Source organism: Triturus cristatus, chromosome 4_1 (assembly GCF_964204655.1).
Source record: "Triturus cristatus chromosome 4_1, aTriCri1.1, whole genome shotgun sequence".
NCBI classification, from domain to species: Eukaryota; Metazoa; Chordata; class Amphibia; order Caudata; family Salamandridae; genus Triturus; species Triturus cristatus.
In genome coordinates this window covers 1,122,411,558-1,122,433,606 of record NC_140585.1, presented here as the reverse complement: position 1 = coordinate 1,122,433,606, position 22,049 = coordinate 1,122,411,558, and the positions used below count along the sequence as shown (strand labels likewise).

Below are 22,049 nucleotides of genomic sequence, written 5' to 3'. Positions count from 1 at the left end.
ACACCCAAGATGGTAAGAGAGAGGAGGTTTTGCGTGGATTACAGAGGTCTCAATGCTGTCACTAGGACAGATGCCCACCCAATACCTAGGGCAGATGAGCTCATTGACAGATTGCCAGCTGCCAAGTTTTTGAGTACATTTGACCTGACAGGCAGGCTACTGGCAAATCAGACTAGCTGAGGATGCAAAGGCCAAAACTGCTTTCTCAACCCCAGGAGGACATTATCAATTTGTGGTAATGCCCTTTGGCTTGAAGAATGCACCTGCCACTTTCCAAAGGTTGGTGAATCAAGTCCTTACAGGCCTGGATGACTACTGTGCAGATTATCTTGATGATATTGCTGTCTTTAGCTCCACCTGGGAGGATCACCTGGTCCACCTGAGGAATGTTTTATAGGCCCTGCAAAAGGCAGGCCTCGCTATCAAGGCCACTAAGTGCCAGATAGGGCAGAGCAAGGTTGTGTACCTGGGCCACCTAGTAGGTGGGGGTCAGGTTCAACCACTGTAGAGCAAGATCCAGACCATAAAGGACTGGACTCCTCCAATTACCCAGACACAGGTCAGAGCTTTCTTGGGCCTGACTGGGCACTACAGAAAGTTTGTTAAGAACTATGGGTCCATTGTGACACCACTTAATGATTTTACCTCTAAGAAGATGCCAAAGAAAGTTCAGTGGACAGTAAGCTGTCAGAAGGCATTTGATGACCTGAAGCAGGCCATGTGCACTGCACCTATTCTGAAAAGTCCAGACTACTCCAAAGAGTTCATTGTCCAGACAGATGCTTCTGAGTTGGGTGTGGGAGCTGTTCTTTCACAACTGAATATAGATGGTCAAGACCAGCTCATTGCTTTTATTAGTAGAAGGCTGACCCCTAGAGAGAAACGTTGGTCAGCTATTGAGAGGGAGGCCTTTGCTGTGGTTTGGGCCCTGAAGAAGCTGAGGCCATACCTGTTTGGCACTCACTTCAAGATTCAGACAGACCATAAGCCCCTCTTGTGGCTAAATCAGATGAAGGGTGAAAATCCCAAACTTCTTAGTGTAGGAGAGTAGGGTCTGCTTTCTATGTTCACCCCCACTTTTTGCTTTTGCTTCACTGGTTTTCGACTTAGATGTGGCTGTGGGCCTGCCAATCAGACCCTCAGCCCTGCTGTTCTCTCTCTAAATTTACACTATGTACTTTAGGTGCATAACCCAATTGGTTAGGATCACCTAATTGGCCCATGTACAGTGTACCTTAGGTACCCAGGGCATAGGTGTACCCTAGGCCTACCAGGGGCTGCAGCATGTATTATGCCACCCCTGGCCTGGCCTTCCATTATGACACAACTGGCTGATCACTCAGCTGGGGCAAGGTCGTGTAATCACTCCTTGCTTAGGTGTAGTATTCCTCTACCTACCTTATATATAGACACATGTGTACCTATCAGCCACTCCTACGGCAGACCTTAACAATCCTGGAGGCAGAGTGCTTGGTAACATGTGAGATGGTGCTCTAGCATGAGCTGAGCTTGTCTGCAGCTTTCGGAACCATGTCCTTATAGCTGTTCTATGATATAGCCTACCATATACTCTTAAAGTGCCTTATAATCTTAAACGGTTATGGTAACTATGGTTTGGCTTTATCAAAACATGTCATGTAAGGTGTCTAACACTTTGGAATAATACCCCCATACCATTTCTGGCAATGAGGATATTATTCCTCCCTTCTAGAGGGAGAAGACATGTTGAAACCTACTTACCCGGTTAAAGTTAACCAGAGCCCCAGCATCACAAAATGGATGCTGCTGGCACAGACACAAGTCTGACCTCCTGCTGCTGGGAGTCCTTCCAGCGAGGGAGGCTTGGACAATAGGTTTCCTGCCTTGGGAGGTGTGAGCACCACCCTAGACAGGATTTAGTGTATTTGGGCAGGGAGGGTTGAAAGAAACTAGACACTGCCTGGGGGCACACAAGGTGTCCCATGCATAGTCCAGTTCAAACTGGCGCTGGGGCACTCCAGCCCCAGCTCTGGCGCGAAACTGGACAAAGGAAAGGGGGTGTAACCACTCCCCTTCCTGGTCCCACCCATAGGAGGGACCTTGCAGGTAGCCCAGCCCACCAGCCCAATATATCAGTAGGTAGCTGAGCCCTGCTAAATTAGATTAACCTGAATCTGCAACTTGAACAGAAACTCTGGACCTTCGACATTCGACCTCAGGAAGAAGACTGAAGAATCTCCCTTGTGGCCAAGGAGTGACCACCCTGGGCAACCAGGCACCATCCAGCGACCGCTGCTTGCTTTGCGACTGATCCTACGAGGGACGACTGCAGAGATTGACCAGCACCGAGACTTCCAGACACCTCTGAACCAGATCCACATCTACAGCAAAGCTGAGACCCGTGGAGGCGACGAGGGACGTGGGACCGGCGACTTGGGAAAAGTGGCTAGTAACTGACTAGCGCGACTTCGGAGGCTTCCTCGAGGCTGTGCTTGGGGAATTGAGAAGCCCCCATCCCGAGCACCATCTGCAAAGAAGATCAGCTCCCCACACTTCACGTGTTCTGCGTGGGGCCCTTCTGCACCTGGGTTGCTCAACGTGTTGTCCGGTTGCTGGCCCGTTGGCTAGTGACCTCTGCGACGACGAACCTTTGTTTTCATCTTGCTGGTCCGGCTCCTCCAGACTGGCACCCGCTCCTCTGTGAAAGAGAAGCACCCCAGACCTTCCTGGTCTGCACCAGAAGCAAGTCCTCCATCCTGCGTGGGTTCCGCTTGCCAAGGCTTGTTGGGTCCTGACTCGACTTCGACGCCGCCGACAGCAAGAGCCTTCGTGGGACAGCTCACCTCCTGGTCCTGGTCGTCCTCGACGCCTCCTGGTACCCGTGGCTGCTGCGACAAGCTTCACCTCTTCACCTGCATCTTCACAACATCGCCTGGTTCCTTCCCGGCTCCTGGCTGGTGACCTAGACTCTGTCCCTTCTGCTTGCAGGTATCCTTCCTTCTTGATTCCATCCTTGGGATCCACCGGACACTCTTCACTGACTGCCTGTCAGCAACTTTCCTTCAGGCATCCATAGGAGTCAACGACGAAACCCGACGCAAGTTCACACCTATGCACCCGCAGCCCGTGGGCTAGGTAACTTGAGTACTTCGGTGCTCACAAGGGTATTGACTATCCAAGGGTCTAGTTTCCGAGTCTCGACTTCCTAGCTATACCAGAAGTGTCCTAAAACTGTTAATTTCTAATAACTTCCATTTCTATCGACTTTTACGCATTACCCGTGAGTGTTTCCACTCTGCACCTGAATCCCGTGGGCCTCCCACTTCCTAACCTTTGGTAGTATAGTGTAGCCCCAGCGATTCCCTAGGCCTAGGCCTATCCTGTGATCGTGACAGTGGTTCTTATACCTCTTACTTAGTATATGGTTTGCGTGGCCCCTAGGGCCTAACTGTATTACTTACCTGGGTGACTTAATGTATGCTTAAATAAAACTGTGTTGTACTTACCTCGAATCTCATAAAGAGTGCTGAGGGTTTGACTAGAATAAATACATTCTATTTTTATAGATATCTGTTGTGGTGTCCTTTCATTTGGTATTCAAGGGATTACATATGGTATAACAGCTGGCTTCACATGCCATACAGAGTTTAGCCTAAGACTGCTCTTGTCCATGCTACCACTAGGATAGCTGGTCTATAAGGTTGACTTTACAACCAATCACCGTAAGGGTTGTTTGGACTGATACAAGGTGTACACTAGAATTAGTGACATCATATATCAGGCCAACTTCTCACACTTAGGTGGTCCATTTCCCTACAGGGGATGGACTTCACAGTGGAACATAGACCTGGGACTGACCATGCCAATGCAGATGGACTCTCCAGATATTTCCACTTAGAACATGAAGCCTCAACTGGTCAAGGTTAGTTTAATGTCCCTAAGTTTGGGGGGGGGGTTGTGTAGGAGAGTAGGGTCTGCTTTCTATGTTCACCCCCACTTTTTGCTTTTGCTTCACTGGTTTTCGACTTAGATGTGGCTGTGGGCCTGCTAATCAGACCCACAGCCCAGCTGTTCTCTCTCTAAATTCATACTATCTACTTTAGGTACATAACACAATTGGTAAGGATCACCTTCTAGGGCCCTGTACAGTGTACCTTAGGTACCCAGGGCATAGGTGTACCCTAGGCCTACCAGGGGCTGTAGCATGTAACATGCCACCCCTGGCTGGCCTTCAATTATTACACAACTGGCTGATCACTCAGCTGGGGCAAGGTCGTGTAACCACCCCTTGCTTAGGTGTAGTATTCCTATACCTACCTTATATATAGAGACATGGGTAACCTATCAGTCACTCCTATGGCAGGCCTTAATAATCCTGAAGGCAGAGTGCTTGGTAACATGTGAGATGGTGCTCTAGCATGAGCTGAGCCTGTCTGCAGCTTTCGGAACCATGTCCTTATAGCTGTTCCATGATATCGCCTACCATATACTCTTAAAGTGCCTTATAATCCTCGCGGTTATGGTAACTATGGTTTGGCTTTATCAAAACATGTCGTGTAAGGTGTCTAACACTTTGGAATACTACCCCCACACCATTTCTGGCGATGAGGATAGTATTCCCCCTTCTAGAGGGAGAAGACATGTTGAAGACCTACTACCCGGTTAAAGTTAACCAGAGCCCCAGCATCACAAAATGGATGCTGCTGCCACAGACACAAGTCTGACCTCCTGCTGCTGGGAGTCCTTCCAGCGAGGGAGGCTTGGACAATAGGTTTCCTACCTTGGGAGGTGCTAGCACCACCCTAGACAGGACTGAGTGTATTCGGGCAGGGAGGGATGAAAGAAACGAGACACTGCCTGGGACACACAAGGTGTCCCATGCATAGTCCGGTTAAAAACCGGTGCTGGGGCACTCCAGCCCCAGTCCTGGCGCGAAACTGGACAAAGGGAAGGGGGTGTAACCACCCCCCTCCCTGGTCCTACCCATAGGAGGGACCTAGCAGGTAACCCAGCCCCCTAGATTAGTATAAGAGTGGGAGCTGAGTCCCTAGGACTTTGGATTATCCTGAAAACTGAAACTTGAACAGAAACTCTGGACCTTCGACATTCGACTACGGAAGAAGACTGTAGAATCTCCCTTGTGGCCAAGGAGTGGCCACCCTGTGCAAACAGGCACCATCAAGTGACCTGCCGTTTGCTTTGCCCAAGTTCTACGAGGAACCGACTGCAGAGCCCGACCAGAGCCTTGACTTCCAGACTTCTCCGACCCTGATCCACATCCACAGCAAAGCTGAGATCCGTGGAGGCGACAAGAGATGTGGGACCGGCTACCTGGGAAAATTGCCTACTAGCTTCCAGCGCAGCTTCTGAGGCATCCTCGAAGTTGTGCTCTGGGGATTGAGAAGCCCCAACCCCGGGCACCATCTGCACCGAAGATCAGCCCTCCACACTCCACGAGTTCTGCGTGGGGCCCTTCTGCATTTTCCTGCTCGACGCGTCTGTCCGGTTGCTTGCCCGTTGGCCAGTAACCTTTGCGACGACGAACCCTTAACTTTCCACCGCTGGTTTGGCTCCTCCAGACTGGCCCTTGCTTCCCTGTGAAAGAGAAGCACCTCAGGCCTTCCTGGTCTGCAGCAGAAGCGAATCCTTCATCCTGTGTGGGTTGCGCTTGCCAAGGCTTTTTGAGTCCGAATTCGACATCGACGCCGCCAACAGCAAGAGCCCTCGTGGGACAGCTCGCCTCCTGGTTCTGGTCGTCCTCAACGTTTCCTGGTACCCGTGGCTGCTGCGACAAGCTTCACCTCTTCACCTGCATCTTCACGACATCGCCTGGTTCCTTCCTGGTTCCTTCCCGGCTCCTGGCTGGTGACCTAGACTCTGTCCCCTCTGCTTGCAGGTATCCTCCTTCTTGATTCCATCCTTGGAATCCACCGGACACTCTTCACTGACTGCCTGTCAGCATCTTTTCTTCAGGCATCCATAGGAGTCAACGACGAAACCCGACGCAAGTTCACACCTATGCACCCGCAGCCCGTGGGCTTGTTTGTTACAGATATATCGTTACCGAAGGTAAGTAACTTGTTCATATATATATATATATATATATTATAAATAAAATTGATTTTAAGTACAACAACACTTGAAAGCTGGAGTTTATTTAATGCATCTTTAATCTACATATACTACCTTTTACGCATCTATATACCTATACTGTACTCATGGATCTATATATTCATTACTTTTCTTCAAATTCAGCATATCCAAGGCATTACCCTATTTTTCACCCTATACCGCTCTCAATATATCCTCTACCTCAACTCTCTGACTCATCTCAAATCTCTTTCTACTACTCTTTCCAATGAACTATCCTCTTTCTCACCCTATACCTCTATCAATATATAATCTACCTCCACTCTCTCATTCATCCCAAGCCCCATACCACTACTATGATCCCCAAAATAACCCTTTCTAGACTCTTCCCTACTCTACCCTTCCTTGTATCATCTCATACCACTTTTACTATTTCAATTGCCCAAAACAAGCCCTTCTAAACCCTTCCCTCTGACTTTTCTCCCTCCACCTCCATTGTGCTCATCCCAAGCCTCCTCCTACTGCTACGGGCAACAAAACAAAAAACTAAATATATATATATATATTTATATATATTTCTTACTCCTTCCCTCTTCTGCCCCTCCATCATCTTTTTCAATCCAAATAGCAGACTAACATATCCACCTACTTTCATATTTCACTATACTGATTCGCCACTAATCCTTTATGGGTTCCGAAGTAGCATGCTTGTTACCGAAAAAAGCGCTGTGATGCCTGCGTCAAATACAATAACAATACAATGCTTGATACCAAAAATACCCAGGTTCGGGGAAGCCAGTATGTAGCTTGACATCTCGACTTGCCAGTGTCCATTACATACCTTATAATGGCTGTCCCGCACTTACAAGGCCGAGAAAATGGAGTCTGGGGCTTGTAGGGGTACCTCTGCTTGAGCCGGGGTGACCACACATGTAGAAACATCCACCCTGCTCTTGGACAGAAGGGCCTACGTTAGGTGTGATTTAAAGGTATCTGACAGAGACTACTAGCCACAGATTCCTTAACGTACAATTATCCCCAGGCGTGATACTGGACCCGGAAAACTTTCTTGCCCAGCATCTCTGCGCGCCGGGGGGGCGGTACAACGCGACTCCGCTCCGACTTCTTCCGCGGGTGTGACGTCAGCGAGGTCACATAAGCCCCAACCCGGCGCGCTGACGTCAGTTTTCTTCTTTTCCGCGTGCGACGCGGATCCGGATCGTATTCCTGGCCTGTTTCAGGCTTTCTTTTTCCTCTTTAAGCGTTTTTTCTTGAGAACAGTGTGCGAATACCTTCGGGCTTCAAGACGTGCTCGTCTTGCACGCACCAGATGTCGGTGACAGATCCTCACCGCATCTGCATGTGGTGTTTGGGGGAGCACCACAACTCCACGGACTGCGAGGCGTGTCAGCAAATGAAACTGAAGTCCCGGCGGGAACGCCGGATGTAACTCCTTTCAGCACGCATGTCCAGGTCGGTGTCGTCACCACACGCGCCCCCTGCGGAAAGCTTGAAGACCCTCCGCTTCGGTCTCCGACATCGTCCCTCTCCCAGGCCGTAAGGGCGTTGCTCACCTGTTGGTAAGTGTCGCAGTTTGTCCCCGAGGCCCGGTCCCCGGCCTGTTGGGGGCGTGGGTTCTCCGCAGGTGGTGCGGCCCCACGCATCGCCACCCTATCCACCGTTCCCTGGCGCGGGGGCAACCAGAGCCCAGATGGAGGCCTATGTGGCCGCCTTGCAGGCCTCTTTGGCTCTTCCCTCTTCTCCTTCTCTTCCTGGGACGTCTGCGGATCCCTAGCCGCGAGCGGGGCCTTCTGCAGCGTCGGCTCCGGCGCCGACAGGTTCGGCTCCAGGTTCTGAAGATGTGGTGCCGTCGGGGTGCGGCCCTTCGGGGTTCCTTCTTTCGGACCACGGCGCCTCTGCCTCGCCGCAAACCCCCACGGGGGTCCCTGTGATGTTGCGGGAGGTTGCCGGGGCTCGGGGCGTGTCCTTGAGTCCCCCTCGGTCCTCTGTTCAGGCGGCGGCCTTGTCCGAGGCCGAGGTGACGCCGCTCAGGTGCCGGTGGCTGCTAGCCCTGGCGGCGCTGCAGGGGCCGGCTACGGGTCGGGGCGTGTCGCCGGGCCCCCCTCGTTCCTCCATGCAGGCAGCTGCCTCGTTGGAGGTAGAGTCGACGCCTTTTAGGTTCCTTAGCCGCCCCAGCTCCGACCGAGCCCCAGTCTCCTGCGCTGCGCGTTGTAGCGGAGGTCGTTCCGGCGTCCCCTTCGCGCCGGTTGACGTTGACTTGACGCCGATGGCGGATTCTACGGCGCCGTGCCGGCGTCGGATCGTTGATTCGCCTTCGGATGCCCCCTCTTCTCCAGAGGTTCGGCAGTTGTTGGTTTCATCTTCTCCAGAGACGGGTCGCCGTGTCGTGGCTTTTTCCCTGGCGTCCTCTAAGGACGGCTCTTCGCCATCACCGCGCCCACAGTCTTTGCCGGAGGCACCTCAAGTTCCCCATTCCTCGGTCCACCTTCCCCCTTTCCGGGCTTGGCCTTTCCTTCCTCCGGTTGGGCTGGGGGACGGCCGCCTTAGCTTGTAGCCGTCGCCCACGGAGGAACTGCTTTCCCCTCTGCGGGGCCCTACGGAGGCGAGAGCTGCCTTCGCTCGGGCTGTTTCCATGGCTGCGGGCATCTTGCGCATGGGCGATCCAGCTGCCCATTTCCCCACGGATCATCTGCTGGAGGTCCTCTATAAGGGCTCTGGTGGTCAGGATCTGCTTCTTCCCTTCGAGGCTTCGCTCCACACTTCTCTTTTGGGGGCTTGGTGGCGTCCTGCCACGGGGGACCCGGTGCCCCAGCCACTTCTGCACCGCCACCGTCCTGCCCTGCATGATCCTGTCTTTCTTTCCCTCCACCCCTCTACCAGGGGCCCTCTTTTACAGACTGCCTTTCCCTCCCTTCCATCGGTGTTGTCTCCCCCGTCACGGGAGGCCCGCTGGTTAGATTCCTGGGGGCGCAATATCTTCGCTGCCTCCAGTGCGGCTTTGCGAGCCCTTAACACTCTTTGTGGATTGGCTAGGGCCACTTCTTGCTTATGGGATTCGGCAGAGTCCGCTTCTCAGGAGGGTGCCTGTGTTGATATGCGGCACCATGTGTTTGATGGCCGGGAGCTGGTGCAGTTTATTCTTCGTACCATGGATTTTTCAGTGGCCCTTCGTCGCCATGCCTGGCTACGGGATAGTGTATTCCCTGAGAACATTAGAGAACGGCTGGTTGACCTTCCCCTTGATGGCGCTCTTTTGTTCCACGCCCCTGCGGATTCTGCCATTCAGAGGTTTCTTGCAGGGCTTCGTTGTCCTCCTCTTCCTCCCCCCCTCTCCCTCAGTGACCTGTATGTCGGCCTGTGTTTTGGGAGGTTTTCTTCTGTTGTTTTCCTGGTGTCTTGTAAGGAGTAGGCCAGGTTGCATGTTCTGTGTGGTTGATGTGCCTTAGGGTCCCCTTTTTTCTGGGACCTTGGTGCTGTTGGCTGCTGGTCCAGCCCTTTTTTGACTTATGGTTTTGGCTGTAGGCCCTGAGATTAGGCCTTCTGTGTATTCTTTATTGGCTGATTGGCAAGCCATCTGCGGTTTTCTCCGCAGGTCTTTCTGTTTGTCCTCTGCTGCGGAAACTTTTTCTTAAGAGGTGTTCCCATGTTCTTGGGACGTAACGTACCCTATGTGGGGTAATGGTAGCTATTACATAGCTCTATCATGTGCTGGGGAGGGTGTGGTCGCACTTCGGGCTTCTGCTCTCCGTGGCATTGCGGTGTGTCGCAGATGCGATCTTCTTGCTGATTGTTTTGAAGCAGCTTGCGTTGCGCCCTGGTCCGTCCTCCTGGGTCGCTTTGTGGCTAGCCCAGTCTGCTGCTGTCTGCGGCATTGTGTTGTAGCGGTTCGGCACTTCAGTCCGGTTTTCGGCTTGGTCCTCAGTCTGGTGTTCCGGGGGGACTGGCGTTCCTTGTTTTTTGTGTTCTGGTGGACGGGTTGGTCCGTCCTCCGTCTTTCTCTTTCTTTTCTGCCTGGTTCCACTTCTTTCGTGGGTCAGTGTGTGTGTTTCTGGACCGGCCCCTCCCTTTGGGTGTGTCCTGGCCCTTTCTGGCCTTTGCCTTCGGTTGGCGTGTGGCTTATCCTGGGTGCACCATTCCGTGGTGTTGCCTGCTGATGGCTGCGTATGCCCATGCGGGCCTGCTTGTTCTAACCCACCGTTGTGGCCTTTGATGTATTCCCTTGTGCCCTGCCTCTGGTTCCGCTGGGGCTTTGCGCAACTGTGCCTTTTCTTTTCCGTCTGCGCTTTGGCGGTGGGGCTGTTCCTGCCTTGTCCGCTGCTTGTGGCTGAGGTGTGTTCCTCTTTTTCAATCACTGTGTATGTGTTTCTTACGGTGGGCCCTGCCTCCAGTTCTACCTCTTCTTCCTGGAGGTTGAGGTGGTCCTTGTATTCCTTGGGGCTTTCGGGCGCTGTCCGCCCCTGCGGGGTGTTGGGCAGTTGTCCCTTGGTTGGGCTTAGGATATCCTGGCCTTTCCCTTCTTGTCCCTGTGACCTGTCCTCTGCTGGGTCCCTGTGTCTCTCTTGGTGGGGAGGCTCTGTCGCAGGCCCTCCTCCTCCCTTCTAGGTATGGCTAGGGTATCTATTCTACGTTAAGGAATCTGCGGCTAGTACTCTCTATCAGATGTAGAAGTTACTTACCTTCGGTATCGATGTATCTGGTAGAGACGATTCTAGCCGCAGATTCCTTCACGACCCGCCCTTCCTCCCCGTTCTGCGAGAACCCTCTGCTTGGGTTTTTGCAGTCGCCTCCCTCTGGGTGGCTTGTCTTCTGTGGGTGTCCTCCTCGTTTTCTTCTGGTCAGGCATCCCTCCAGCTGGTTTCTTTCCAGCGTGAGGGCCTACTTCTGCTCTTTCCCTCTGTTGTTAGATTTTCTGACCCCCACCGGTCTTCTTCGTTGGGGGTTCTTTTACCTGTCCTTTGACCTCCTACTCCTTTCAGGGGTTATGGCCCTACTTGGCAGTGTGGTCTGCGGATCACTTGCCTGCCCCTTGTCCTCCTCCTCGTTTCAGGAGGTAGGGCCATCCTTGGCGGTGTAGTCTGGCGATGGGTTGCTGTTGCTCCCTCTGTTCCGGGCTTGTGGCCCTTCCCCTTGTGGTTGTGCTTGCAGTCTCTCTCTGTCTCTCTGTCTCTCTCTGTCTCTCTCTCTCCCTCTCTCTCTCTCTCTCTATCTATCTCTCTATGCTTGTGCCTCCAGGATGGCTCTCGCCTTGGTTTGCGATGTGGTTCCAAGGAGTGGTGCTTTGCGCTTTTCTTGCGATGGCTTCACTGCTCTGGCCTTCTGGTGCTTTACTGCCACCTGCTGCTTTTGCCTTGGCTTGCACAGTTGTTCCTCAGAGTGGTGCTCTGTTCTTTTCCTGCTCTGTCCTGCTGTTGTCGCCTTTTGGTGCCTTGGTGCCACCTGGTGATGTTTCTTCCCTTTTGTTTCTCTCTATTTTTGTTTCTCTCGTTTTTTCGCACACTGTTCCCATGCTCTCCTCAGTTTTGTTGTGATGGTGCCACGTTGTGGCGTGGAAAAGTTCTCCGAAGCAAACTGACGTCTGCGCGCCGAGGTGGGGCTTATGTGACCTCTCTGACGTCACGCCCACGGAAGACGTCATGGCGGAGTCGCGTGGTACTGCCCCCTGGCGCGTAGAGATGCTGGGCATAATTCTACGTTAAGGAATCTGCGGCTAGAATCGTCACTACCAGATACATTGTTACCGAAGGTAAGTAACTTGTACTTTAAGTGCGTGATCGGGATACAAGGGAAACCTTATATCGAAGTGAAGGGTGCATGCACCCAGTCACACAGACTACAATGGCAGCTCTGCAGACAGTTTGCATAGGCTCCTATGGGTGGCACAAGACATGCTGCAGCCCATAGTAGACCCCTGGTGACCCATGCCCTGGGTACTTCAGTACCATATATTAGGAGCTTATAATGGTACCCCAGTATGCCAATTGTGGGGTGTACAAAGTACTTTCTAGTAAATTTAGAGGAGATAGCACTGTCACTGGGGTCCTGGTTTACAGTCAAAACACACTGACTCCAGGCAAAATGTGATGGTATCTATGTCAGAAAAATCCTACTTTCCTACACCTTACATCCCTGGTACATCAGTAGATCTCGTTGGGGTGGCTGCTCTTTCTCACATGTGGCTCCCAAACTTTGGAATACCCTTCCCCTTGAATTGTGTCAGCTCCCCAATGAACTTTCCTTCCGTAGGGCCTTGAAGACCCGGCTTTTCGGTAGGTAGTCTAGGTGAGCTGCTGAGACTGTTGACTGTTCTAGCGGTGGGAGGGCCTTTCTGGTAACCACGAACTCTGTAAGTCTCACAGAATAAAATAGAATCTCTCTTAGACTGCCTAAAATGATAGATGCTTGAAAACGCCTAAACACTGGTAACAACACATTTTATTCTATTGAAGAGTAGTCAAAATAAGATGAGTTTTCACTTGCCTAGTCGCTTTTAATCTGAAAGAGACTATTAGTTATGGATTCCTTACCCTAGAATTATCCCCAGGTGTCAGACTTGATCCGGAGAATTTTTTCTTCAGTAGTACCCCTGCGCGTCAGTGCGGTGGCGTCGTTTGACTTGGAGTTCATCGTTGGAGTCGTGATCGCCTTAATGACGTTGCGGTATCTACTTAAACGCCGCCCCTACACGCTGACATCAGTTCTTTCTTTTTCTGCGCCAGCCAGCACAGCTCCGGAGAGAGGTACCCTTAGTCTTTTTTGACTAGAGTTTATATGACTTTTTGTCAACATCTTTTTTCGAGTTGTTCAACTCCTGGTGAAAGGGATGTCACATCAACGGACCGTCTTCAAACCTTGTGACTCCTGTCACAAGTTGATGTTGGTCACGGACCCACATCTCGTGTGCCTCTGGTGCTTGGAGCGCGACCACGACCCGAAGTTGTGCTCCGACTGCCAGGCCATGAACCTGAAGTCTTTGCGGAAGCAGTCCCGAAAGCTTCTTGAGGCCCGGCAGTCAGCTCCGGGCCGCTTGAGGTCTCGGTCGAGAGGAAGGTAGCGGGACTAGTCGCAGAGTCACCAGCATCACTCCTCTTCGAAGTCTTTGGGTAATTCAAAGCAAAAGAAGAAGTTGAAGAAGCACCGTCGCTCTTCGCCTTTTACCTGTCCGTCGGCCGGCGCGAAGCAAGATACGGAAGGTAGTCGTCCGGCTCCTCCCACAGAGCCTGTTGGGTCGGCTCTGAGCTTCCTCCCTTCCCAGGAGCCGGGGCAACCCCTGTCTAAATTTGTAGCTTCTACGAAGCCCTCCACTCCATCTTTGGACAGCCCGACTCCGCCGGCGCTGGGGGATCTAGGGGGATCTAGGCCTTCGATGCCAACGGCTTCGGCTCTGGCGCCCCAGGGATCCAGGCCTGGACCCAGATCTGCGCCGGTCAACCTTACGACACTTCCTCCAGCGCTGAATACATTGGCGACGCCTCCGCCCCTTCTGACACCCTACCCCTGAGAGCTTGGTGGTCCAAGCCTCAACGTCCAAAGAAGTGTTCCCTACTCCTCCCCCAGATAGGGAATCCAAGAAGCTGGATCATTTTGTGAAGAAGATATCGTCTTAAGCCAGCTTAGGACTGTGGTCGGTGAACACCGCATGTCTCTTGGGCCATTACATCCACTCTGTGTGGGACATGGTTGCGCAGGTGCTGCCACAGTGCCCGGAGTAGGCCTGGGCCGTACACTCCCATGCGGTTGCTGAAGGGAGGGATGCAGTAATGTTTGCCATTCGCTGTGGGCTGGATACCACCGCTAGGCAGGACGATTTCAACGTCGGTAGCCCTGAGACGCTACGCCTGGCTGAGGTCCACTGGCTTCTCAGACGATGTCCAATCGACTCTTTTGGACATGCCCTTTGATGGCCGTCGCTTATTTGGCAACAAGGCGGACAATGTGCTCGAGCTTTTCAAGGACTTTAGGGCTACAGCTAGATCCTTGGGCCTCGCTACCACCTCTCGCCCCACGCAGTCTGCCTTTCGCCCCTTTTGTGTCTAAGAAAGGGGGGACCCACCACGTTCTGCCCAGAGCCACAGCCCCGTGCAGGCTATCCAGCCTCTGCAGGGACTTGGGACCCACCGCCGTGGGTCTGGGGGCCCGTGGGCGGGCCAGTGTACCAGTGCCCTCTCTGCAGCAGCCTCCAAATCTTCCTAGTCCGACCTTTCAGGGCCACCAGTTGCCAGCAGGATCCACCATCACCTCCCCCATTGGCACAACATCACGTCGGACAGGTGGGTTTTGTAGATAGTCCAAAGGGGCTACTCCCTCCCCTTCGAGACTACCCCTCCCTCCATGCCACCTGCATTACATTGCATGTCGGAGGATCACCTGGCCCTTCTCTGTCAGGAAGTTGCGGCTCTCTTGGCCAAGGGAGCCATTGAGTGAGTCCCTGTGCCAGAAGTAGGTCTTGGCTGCTACTCCCACTACTTCCTGGTGCCCAAGAAGGACAAAGGCCTGTGTCCTATCTTGGACCTCAGGGACGTCAACCGCTTCCCCTGGAAGGAGAAGTTCAAAATGTTGACATTGGCTCTGGTCCTATCTGCCCTCGACCCTGGAGACTAAATGGTAGTGTTGGACTTGCAAGATGCTTATTTCCACATCCCCGTTCTTTCGGCCCACAGGCTTTACCTACGGTTCATGGTAGGCCACGAGCATTTTCAGTTTACCGTTCTCCTCTTTGGACATACAGGTGCCCCTCGGGTGTTGACGAAAGTGATGGCGGTGGTCGCAGCTCATCTGCGCAGATCAGTGGTTCCAGTCTTCCCCTATCTTGACGACTGGTTGTTGAAGGCGAGCTCGCCCCAGGCTGTCGTCGCCCACCTTCAGACTATGGCGGACCCCCTGCATTCACTGGGGTTCACAGTAAACATGCCGAAGTCGCACCTGCACCCTTCTCAAAAGCTCCATTTCATCGGAGCGGTTCTGTACACAGCGCGTTTTTCGGGCATTTACTCCCGAGAAGCGAGTCTGCGATATTCGGGCTATGATTCCGATGTTCCAGCATCTTTCATGGATTTTGGTGAGAATGACCCTGAGGCTGCTGGGCCTCATGGCCTCCTGCATCCTGCTGGTGGATCATGACGGGTGACATATTCGGGCTTTGCAGTGGGACTTAAAGTTCCAGTGGGTGCAGCATCAGGGGAATCTGTCCGGTGTCGTCCAGATCTCAGCGGGGACTGCACATCAGTTGCAGTGGTGGCTCAGGAACCAGGATTGGGTCAACGGCAGATCCCTCTCCCTTCCCCAACCTGAGTTCACAATGGTGACAGATGTGTCACTCACGTCGGACACGTGGGTTTTGTAGATAGTCCAAAGGGGCTAGTCCCTCCCCTTCGAGACTACCCCTCCCTCCATGCCACCTGCATTACATTGCATGTCGGAGGATCACCTGGCCCTTCTCTGTCAGGAAGTTGCGGCTCTCTTGGCCAAGGGAGCCATTGAGTGAGTCCCTGTGCCAGAAGTAGGTCTTGGCTGCTACTCCCACTACTTCCTGGTGCCCAAGAAGGACAAAGGCCTGTGTCCTATCTTGGACCTCAGGGACGTCAACCGCTTCCTCTGGAAGGAGAAGTTCAAAATGTTGACATTGGCTCTGGTCCTATCTGCCCTCGACCCTGGAGACTAAATGGTAGTGTTGGACTTGCAAGATGCTTATTTCCACATCCCCGTTCTTCCGGCCCACAGGCTTTACCTACGGTTCATGGTAGGCCACGAGCATTTTCAGTTTACCGTTCTCCTCTTTGGACATACAGGTGCCCCTCGGGTGTTGACGAAAGTGATGGCGGTGGTCGCAGCTCATCTGCGCAGATCAGTGGTTCCAGTCTTCCCCTATCTTGACGACTGGTTGTTGAAGGCGAGCTCGCCCCAGGCTGTCGTCGCCCACCTTCAGACTATGGCGGACCCCCTGCATTCACTGGGGTTCACAGTAAACATGCCGAAGTCGCACCTGCACCCTTCTCAAAAGCTCCATTTCATCGGAGCGGTTCTGTACACAGCGCGTTTTTCGGGCATTTACTCCCGAGAAGCGAGTCTGCGATATTCGGGCTATGATTCCGATGTTCCAGCATCTTTCATGGATTTTGGTGAGAATGACCCTGAGGCTGCTGGGCCTCATGGCCTCCTGCATCCTGCTGGTGGATCATGACGGGTGACATATTCGGGCTTTGCAGTGGGACTTAAAGTTCCAGTGGGTGCAGCATCAGGGGAATCTGTCCGGTGTCGTCCAGATCTCAGCGGGGACTGCACATCAGTTGCAGTGGTGGCTCAGGAACCAGGATTGGGTCAACGGCAGATCCCTCTCCCTTCCCCAACCTGAGTTCACAATGGTGACAGATGTGTCACTCACGTCGGACAGGTGGGTTTTGTAGATAGTCCAAAGGGGCTACTCCCTCCCCTTCGAGACTACCCCTCCCTCCATGCCACCTGCATTACATTGCATGTCGGAGGATCACCTGGCCCTTCTCTGTCAGGAAGTTGCGGCTCTCTTAGCCAAGGGAGCCATTGAGTGAGTCCCTGTGCCAGAAGTAGGTCGTGGCTGCTACTCCCACTACTTCCTGGTGCCCAAGAAGGACAAAGGCCTGTGTCCTATCTTGGACCTCAGGGACGTCAACCGCTTCCTCTGGAAGGAGAAGTTCAAAATGTTGACATTGGCTCTGGTCCTATCTGCCCTCGACCCTGGAGACTAAATGGTAGTGTTGGACTTGCAAGATGCTTATTTCCACATCCCCGTTCTTCCGGCCCACAGGCTTTACCTACGGTTCATGGTAGGCCACGAGCATTTTCAGTTTACCGTTCTCCTCTTTGGACATACAGGTGCCCCTCGGGTGTTGACGAAAGTGATGGCGGTGGTCGCAGCTCATCTGCAGAGATCAGTGGTTCCAGTCTTCCCCTATCTTGACGACTGGTTGTTGAAGGCGAGCTCGCCCCAGGCTGTCGTCGCCCACCTTCAGACTATGGCGGACCCCCTGCATTCACTGGGGTTCACAGTATACATGCCGAAGTCGCACCTGCACTCTTCTCAAAAGCTCCATTTCATCGGAGCGGTTCTGTACACAGCGCGTTTTCTGGCATTTACTCCCGAGAAGCGAGTGCGATATTCGGGCTATGATTCCGATGTTCCAGCATCTTTCATGGATTTTGGTGAGAATGACCCTGAGGCTGCTGGGCCTCATGGCCTCCTGCATCCTGCTGGTGGATCATGACGGGTGGCATATTCGGGCTTTGCAGTGGGACTTAAAGTTCCAGTGGGTGCAGCATCAGGGAAATCTGTCCGGTGTCGTCCAGATCTCAGCGGGGACTGCACATCAGTTGCAGTGGTGGCTCAGGAACCAGGATTGGGTCAACGGCATATCCCTCTCCATTCCCCAACCTGAGTTCACAGTGGTGACAGATGTGTCACTCATGGGATGGCCACATGGGAGAGGCGGGGATCAGAGGCCTCTGGTCTCCAGTGGAGTCCAGGCTCCACATCAACCTTCTGGAGCTCTGGGCGATTCGTCTAGCACTGAAGGCATTCTTTCCTTCTGTCAAAGGAAGAGTAGTGCAGGTGTTCACAGACAACACTTACGCCATGTGATATTGTAACAAACAGGGCAGAGTGGGGTCGTAGACCCTCTGTCAGGAGGTCCTTCGTCACTGGAAGTGGCTGAAATATCAGGGCATGACCCTGGTGGTTCAACACCTGGCAGGTTCCCTGAACGCCAGGGCGGACAATCTCAGCCTCCGGTGCTTGATGGATCACGAATGGCGTCTTCACTCGGAGGTGGTGCAAGGTCTCTTTCAGCAGTGAGGAGAACCTTGGTTAGATCTATTCGCCACCAAAGAGAGCGCGCAATGACAGCAGTTGTGCGTGTCGGAATTTCCAAGACGGCACACCATTGGTGACACTTTTTGTCGCAAGTGGAGTTGCGATCTTCTATACGCCTTTCCGCCTATACCACTTCTGCCCAGAGTGCTGAAGAAGATCAAGCGCGACCGGGCTCAAGTAATTCTTGTGGCTCCGGACTTGGCACGCAGAGTCTGGTGTCCTGAGCTCTTGAACATGACTATCAATCCTCAGATCAGACTGCCCCTTCGGGAGGATCTTCTGTCGCAGCAGCAGGGGACGGTCCTCCACCCTAAGCTGTCCAGCCTCCACCTCCTTGCGTGGAGATTGAGCGGCAATATTTGACAGCCTTCGACCTTCCTCCTGAAGTCTGTAATGTTATCTTGGCAGCCAGGCGTCCCTCTACTAGAACAGATATGGCTGTAGCTGGAACAAATTTGTAGCATGGTGCAAAGCAAAGGCTGTGGATCCTCTTTCTGCCCCCCTTCTGAGGTTCTCCTCTTCCTGCTTTCTTTGGCGCAGCAAGGCTCTGCTCTGGGCAACCTTAAGGGCTATATTTCGGCCTTTCTTCGCCTTCCCGATCAGCCTTCTCTTTTAAAGTCCCCTATTGTAAATCGTTTCCTTAACGGCATTACTTACCTGTTTCCTCCTATTCCTTTCGGAATGCCCCAGTGGGACTTGAACCTTGTTCTGACTTACCTTATGTGCGCTCCCTTTGAGCCGCTACATAATTGTCCTCTCAGACTCTTGACCTTAAAGACTGCTTTTCTGGTTACCATCACCTCTGCTCGCAGGGTGAATGAGCTTCAGGCTCTTTTTTCTAATCCTCCTTTCCTTGCTGTTCATCCGGACAAGGTTGCCCTTTGAACTCGACCTTTTCTTCCCAGAGTGGTTACCTCTTTCCACATATGACAGACCATCACTTTGCCCACCTTCTTCCCGCCCTCGCATCCTTTTAAAGAGAAGTAGAGGCTCCGGCGTCTGGATCCAAAACATGCGCTTTCATTTTATCTGGATCGCACAAAACAATTCCGGGTGTATGATCAGCTCTTTGTTGGCTATGTGGGCGCCAAGAAAGGTCGGGCAGTGCAAAAACAAACCATCTCTCGACGGGCCGTTCTTAGCATTATATTTGTTATTCCATGGTGAAAAAGGAACCTCCAGTACGGTTGCGCACCCATTCCACCAGGGCGACGGAAACCACTACTGCTTTGGGACGTGGAGTCCCCCTTCATGACATCTGCCAGGCAGCCACGTGGGCTTCATTGCACACGTTCACTAAACATTACTGCCTGGACAGTCAAGTCCGGAGAGACGGCTTCTTTGGCCGCTCTGTTCTTCAGGACTTCCTGGTGTGAACTTGTTTCGCAGACCCACCTCCGGGGTTGGTATTGCTGGGGTATCTTTTCTAAGGTAAGGAATCCATAACTAATAGTCACTTTCAGATAAACAAGTTACTTATAGGTAACGATATATCTATAAGAGACATATATTAGTTATGGATTCCTTTACTGCCCCACCCATCCTTCTAGGTGTAATGGACTCCTTTTCAGGGCCCTAGTTTTATGCACCAGTGGTCAGTGTCTTGCATGGCTCTGCGCTTCTGGCGTGGAATGTCGTGTAAAGAACTGACATCAGTTTGCAGGGGCGGCGTCTAAGTAGATACCGCATCGTCATTCCAGCGATCATGACGCCAACGACGAACGCGGTGTCAACAGAAGCCACCTACCGATGCGCAGGGGTACTGCTGAAGAAATAATTCTCCAGATCCAGTCTGACTTCTTGGGGTAATTCTAAGGTAGGGAATCCATAACTCATATATGTCTCTTACAGATATATCGTTACCGAAGGTAACTAACTTGTTTATTAGGGTGCCATTTTCCTCAGGCGTCTAAGGAAGATTTTAGTGATCTTTATTCCTGGTCTAAAGGTATGAGATTATTGATATACAGTATCAAAGTAATTATTCCATAAATGAGAAACCCATTGTACTTATTTATATTGACATGTAAGTGTATTTCTGTTGCATTAAACCCCATGCTTGATTTTTGTCAACCTGTGTTTTTCTTTGTTCTTGTAGGTGTCTTTGTTAGAGTATCGAAAACGACAACGAGAAGCTAGGAAAAGTGGTTCAAAATTGGAGCATTTGTCTCTGATGTCCTTGTTTCCTCATGCTGGTGTTGAAGGCGATACAAATGATACATGTAGCGCAAGTGACTGTTGTATCATAAGTGGTGAACATGTAGAAGAATATGAAAGCTCATGTAGTTTGCCTTTAGAAATGCCCGTTCATACTCAGAAGGAAATGGATGCATGTGAAAGTCAGCCAGACTCTTCAGTTGAGAAAAATGAGCCAGAGGTTAAGTGGTAAGCTCTTAAAATATGAATTTCTTATCTTTGACAGTATTGAGGCTTTAAATGTTAGATGCAATCAATAATAGCTAAACCGTATGAGCAGTGTGCTTGGTATGAGAAAATAGTCTAGTTTCTTGGATATAGTTCTTAGACCTACATCTTGCATGAATAATCACGGAATGTAATAAGATATTCAATTATGCATAATGAGAAGTAGTAATGAGATGGATAGAGTCTTGATAATTTAGTGGCACTGCTTTTTTATCCTCTTGCCAGCATGTTTAGGTCTCGCCTAGCGACGCAGCGCGAAAGTGCTGTCGCTAGCGAGATCTATTGTTACCGACTTGCTTCGGCCGGGAGACAGGAGATGTGCACGCGCAGGACAGACTGCAAATGTGAAAGCGCCCGTGAACACGCACGTACAGACACGCGATGTGCACATCTCCTGTCCCCCTTTCGTCCTCGCAAGTCTCATGCAATATCACTTTCTTTTTTTTAATGCGCACGTGATCTCCAAACGTGGCGCGCTTTACACATACAGCATGCCTCACCCCACTTACCGGCTCTTGTGTGGACTTTGCACTGCTCCTCTGCTGGTCTCCGTCTTCAGCCGCTCAATACAGCAACACGCGGGGCTCCGTCTTGCTCACAGGAGCCCCGTCTGAAATCCTGCTTTCACCGCACCATGCGGCATTCACGAAGGCAGGGTGGGCTCCCGCCGGACTTCCTCTACTGTTTTTTTTCTTTTGCTTTGGGCGCTTTGGCGGCCCCCTCCCTGGGCTGCAGAAGCCACGCAGCACTTATTCAAGTACGGCGAAGTCCACAGGCGCCGCCACTGGGCACGAGCCGCAGGCCACGCCAATGTGCACGCTCACGGCGTGCCTACAACGCGCGCATGGCGCGCTTTCACTTTCCCTTGTTCTGAGAAAGGTGTCACCCTTTATGTTTGCTGCTATGCAGTACGGAGGGAGCATGCCCCTGCAGCCTGGGCATCCATCTGCCTGTCACACATGGATGCTGTTACCTCACGCGAACAGTACACCTGTCCGTAGCAGGTGCCCGTGCTGGCGCCCTGCCAGGTCTTTATTCCAGGCAGCGCTCACCTGCCACGGGCAACCCCCGGCGGCGCATTGGGTTACGAAGGCACAGCACAGCGCCCCCTGCCGGCCACGGCGCGCAGCTCCCGCTGCCAGGCAGCAACCTACGGCCCGTACCACAGAGCAGCGCGCAAGATGGCTGCCGCGGCGGAGAGCAAGAGCCTGGAGACCATCACCGAGCACGAACGGATCCTGCAGGAGATAGAGAGCACCGACACGGCCTGCGTGGGACCAACCCTCCGGTAAGGGAGCCTGCCTGTGAGGGCAGACCACGAGGAGGACAGAGGGAGAAAAAGCCCCCACGCCGAGGCCTGGCTTTGGAGCACACAGGACTGTAGTGACAGCTGCCCCAGACACTGGGCGGGGGCGGATTGAGCTCCACGGACCAGCTCTGCGTCAGGGTCCGCTGCAGCTCCTGGAGCCGCCCATAGCTTCCGTGAGCGTGGCAGAGCCTGGTCCTATAACAGGAAGAGGCTGCATCCATCCCTCCCCAGCATCCTCTCTATCACCCAGCACCAGCCGGGCTGTCATACTGTACACACAGCTGCTCCTCGAATGAGCACACAGGCTGGTGGTGCGCTGCTATGCTCATGACCAGAGGTGATCTAGAGTCGAGCAGTGAATAAATAAAACGCCTTTTGGGGTCAACA

At 52.7% G+C, this 22,049-nt stretch overlaps 1 protein-coding gene across 4 annotated transcripts in view; it reads left to right on the top strand.

Annotated features, from left to right (window-relative positions):
* KMT2E (lysine methyltransferase 2E (inactive)) overlaps positions 1-22,049 on the top strand; it is a 2,077,373-nt gene that overhangs the window by 1,924,751 nt on the left and 130,573 nt on the right. For all 4 annotated transcript variants that reach the window (XM_085654164.1, XM_085654162.1, XM_085654163.1 and 1 more), the window contains one exon: positions 20,028-20,314. In XM_085654164.1, the coding sequence (XP_085510290.1) occupies positions 20,028-20,314 (287 nt within the window). The remainder of the gene's footprint in view (positions 1-20,027; positions 20,315-22,049) is intronic.